This window comes from Cyphomyrmex costatus, unplaced genomic scaffold, assembly GCF_001594065.2.
Source record: "Cyphomyrmex costatus isolate MS0001 unplaced genomic scaffold, Ccosl1.0 scaffold648, whole genome shotgun sequence".
NCBI lineage: Eukaryota > Metazoa > Arthropoda > Insecta > Hymenoptera > Formicidae > Cyphomyrmex > Cyphomyrmex costatus.
The window spans coordinates 21116-24862 of NW_017280209.1; the positions used below are offsets into that span (position 1 = coordinate 21116).

General features: G+C 32.5%; 1 protein-coding gene across 1 annotated transcript; it reads left to right on the forward strand.

Annotated features, from left to right (window-relative positions):
• The first annotated feature begins 1125 nt into the window (after positions 1-1125).
• On the forward strand, positions 1126-3198 carry LOC108779943 (uncharacterized). Its single transcript, XM_018547515.1, has one exon. It carries the CDS (start codon positions 1126-1128, stop codon positions 3196-3198), a length of 2073 nt encoding a protein of 690 aa, XP_018403017.1.
• The last annotated feature ends 549 nt before the right edge of the window (positions 3199-3747 follow it).

Genomic DNA, 3747 nt, shown 5'->3' on the forward strand with positions numbered 1-3747 from the left:
AAAGGGCATAGCAGGATAAGCATGCATGAACTGCCCCTTGCCGGATCCGGTCGTTCTTTTTACCGTAGATTGGTATTAACCTAAGATTAGCTTTCCCAAAAGATTGTTTTCTAAAATTAATTTTTATGGGAGTTATGGGGGTTTTAAGAAAAATCAAAAAATCCATTTTTTTCAAAAACGGCTTAACCGATTTTAATGAATAAAATATATGTTATGGTACTCGATGAAACAAATATAGAAAAAAAATATCAAGTGTATTTACCAAAAAAATAGTTTTAAAAAAAATTTTCAAAAAATTAAAAAAATTTTTTTTTTAGGTTATGTTTAAGTCTCAATCACAGTTTTTGGTCTTGAAGTACCTTTGGTATCCTTCTAAATTATCCCCAAAGGCCAAAGCAATTGAAGGGGTAGCACGTACTTTTAAAAAATAAAATCCTTGAAAATGTGTATAGTGAGGCTCCACGGTGAAAGGGACCTTAGCTGCAGAAAAAAAATTTTGAAATTTTGATATCAATCGATAGATTTTGATTTGCTCTTTTACATACAAAAATAAAAAACTGTTTATATCAGTCAGCTTTTGTGTTATTAACGACCAAACATGATTCTACCATTCAAATACCTACTTGTGGGTTCAACTTCAAACGTCCGGCCTGTAAAATTATATTTTGTAAATTTTAATTGTTTTATAGAAATTGATACTATACGAGGGGCCAGGCCCTTGCGAAGCCTGTCTACCGGAAAGTACCGTAAAAAGTTTACATTTTTTTAATGTAAACTACAAGTTTCGAGACATGTATTATGAGTGTAGCAATTTGTTCTGTATGATAGATGTGATCTTCATGATTTTTTTGAATCGATTTCAAGCTATTATTCGAGAGTTATTAACGATTATTCTATTGGGTGAGAACCACTGCTTATCGAATCCGTCGCTGGCGAATACGTCGCTAACTTCAGCGTCATATCGTTGTATATTTTTTTTAAACTGCTTTTCATTTCTGTTCTGTTTTAGTGATTGTTATTTAAATACTTTTACCTCTTTCAATTATTATAAGTACATTCTCCAACCGTCTTAAACGTTGATTCTTTATTATATTTCATTCTTAATTTAAAGAACCTTTAAATTAAATGTCGTCAAGAAATTATCCTAGATGTGCTGCTTGTAGCAAGTATTTGCACAAAACATCAGGCACGAAAAAAGTGATTATTAATGAGGAGGAAGCTTCTATATTTTCTAATTATCTGCAAAAAACGATTGTAGTTCAAGATATTTTGTGTTCTAAATGTCGATTATTTCAAAATAAGAAGAAAAAACTTGATGAAGATGTAGACAGCACATTTTCTGTAGAATATGGTGATCATTCAGAATCCAGTTCTAATGACCCTACATTTAGTATGAATCTGAAAACCGTAGAAAACAAAGCGAATTATGAAAAAATTGAAGTTCAACTACCTAGGACAGTTTCAACTCACAAGTACTGCTGTCTTTGTAATTCCCAAACAAATCTAACAGTAGTCCCTAAGGAAGCTTGCTTACAAGCTTTCATAAAAAAACAGATCCATATACCAGAAGGAAATAAATGTTGCCAAAAGCATCTAATAAAAAATCGATTTTATGAGGATGATGTTAATCTTCTAAAGAAGTACTCTAACACATCTTATTTAAGCTCTTCTGAATGGGTTGAAATGATGGGAAACCTCGCTATCCGATGTGATTCAACTTTGTATGATAAAATTGCAGATTATACTCTTCCTGAAAATCAGCTTCTTGTCTTTACTGGCTTACATTGGGAAAATATAATACAATTAAGAGACATGTTAACTTCAATGAGAAATAGGCAAACTCGCACTGTTACTCAAGCACTTGTTGTGTTTCTCTTTAAACTGCGTACAGGTAATTCAAATAAACTTTTAGCTTCTATTTTACAAATAGAGTACGAACAATTGGTTTCAGAATACGTATCTTCAATAATCACAGCTTTTGAAGAAGATGTTCTGCCATCTCGTTTTGGATTAGCTTCTGTAACCAAAGATGATCTGATAAATAACCACACAACACAAATGGCTAAAATTTTATTTGAAGTCAGTGATAAGCTGTTTGTAATCTGTGATGGCACTTACGCACGTCACCAGAAAAGTGCAAACAACGAGTTTCAACGAAAAAGTTTTTCCGGACAGAAAAAAGTTCCACTTTGCAAACCCTTCACAATTTGCACAACTGACGGATTCATTGTTGACATGTTAGGACCATATCCAGCTAACTTAAATGATGCAGAAATTTTGAAAATGCTTCTTAAAGATCCAGAAGGTTTGTGCAAATTGTTAGAAGAAGGTGATTATGCTGTTCTGGATCGAGGTTTCCGTGATGTCAAAAATGATTTAGAGGATAAAAATATCAAAGTTTTAATGCCTGCTTTGAAAGGAAAGCGTAAACAGTTGACAACTAAAGAGTCTAATGAGTCTCGTTTTGTAACAAAACTTCGTTGGGTAGTGGAAGCTGTCCATGGAATTTTGAAGCAAAAATATAAACTCTTGGACCATAAACTTGATAATAAAATTCTCCCCAAAGTTAGAGCACTTTTCCGCATTACATCATTTCTTAATAACCTTTTTGGAAAGAGATTAGAATCTGATCAGGAGTTTTCAGAAGAGATTTTGGAAAGAATACGATTCAGAGAAAATGTCGAAAATCCTTTAGCTGTCGAGGCAGAGAAAAATGGCTGGTTCCGTAAGAAAGTTATTTTCCAAAGTATATCGTCCAGTGATATTCAGGATTTTCCAGAACTTACTGAAAAAGATTTAAAGATCTTTTTTACTGGATCTTATCAGTTATCACAGGCAATATCGTACTTAGCCGAAATGACTAACCAAGACGGGGAAATAACAATGCAATACGTTAAAGATCAGTCAAACGTATTGAAAGTGCAAGTTCAATCACGCCATATCTCCAGAAAAGTATACAAATGTTTTATTAAATATAAGCCCAATACTAATGGGATTGCAGGAATTCTGGAATATGTATGTGATTGCGCAAACGGAAATAGAACTGTTGGTTGTTGCTCACACATTGCTGCCATTGTGTACTACCTCTCTCACGCAAGGTACTTGTCCAAAATTTTGAAGCCGGCACATATTCTCAGTGAGATGTTTGACAAAACCAAGATTATTCCCGTCATAGAGGAGGATAGTGACGAAGATTAGAAGAAAAATAACAGACAAACAACAAAACAAAAAACAAAAAAAATAAAAATAAACAAAATATAATTTTACAGGCCGGACGTTTGAAATTGAACCCACAAGTAGGTATTTGAATGATAGAGTCATGCTTGGTTGTTAATAAAGCTGACAGATATAAACAGTTTTTTATTTTTGTATGTAAAAGAGCAAATCAAAATCTATCGATTGATATCAAAATCTCAAAATTTTTTTTCTGCAGCTAAGGTCCCTTTTACCGTAGAGCCTCACTATACACATTTTCAAGGATTTTATTTTTTAAAAGTACGTGCTACCCCTTCAATTGCTTTGGCCTTTGGGGATAATTTAGAGGGATACCAAAGGTACTTCAAGACCAAAAACTGTGATTGAGACTTAAACATAACCTAAAAAAAAAAATTTTTTAATTCTTTGAAAATTTTTTTTTAAACTATTGTTTTAGTAAATACACTTGATATTTTTTTTCTATATTTGTTTCATCGAATACCATAACATATATTTTATTCATTAAAATCGGTTAAGCCGTTTTTGAGAAAA

Bases quoted from the DNA above. Each gene is read 5' to 3' on its own strand.
- LOC108779943 (XM_018547515.1), top strand. From the start codon at position 1,126: ATGTCGTCAAGAAATTATCCTAGATGTGCTGCTTGTAGCAAGTATTTG.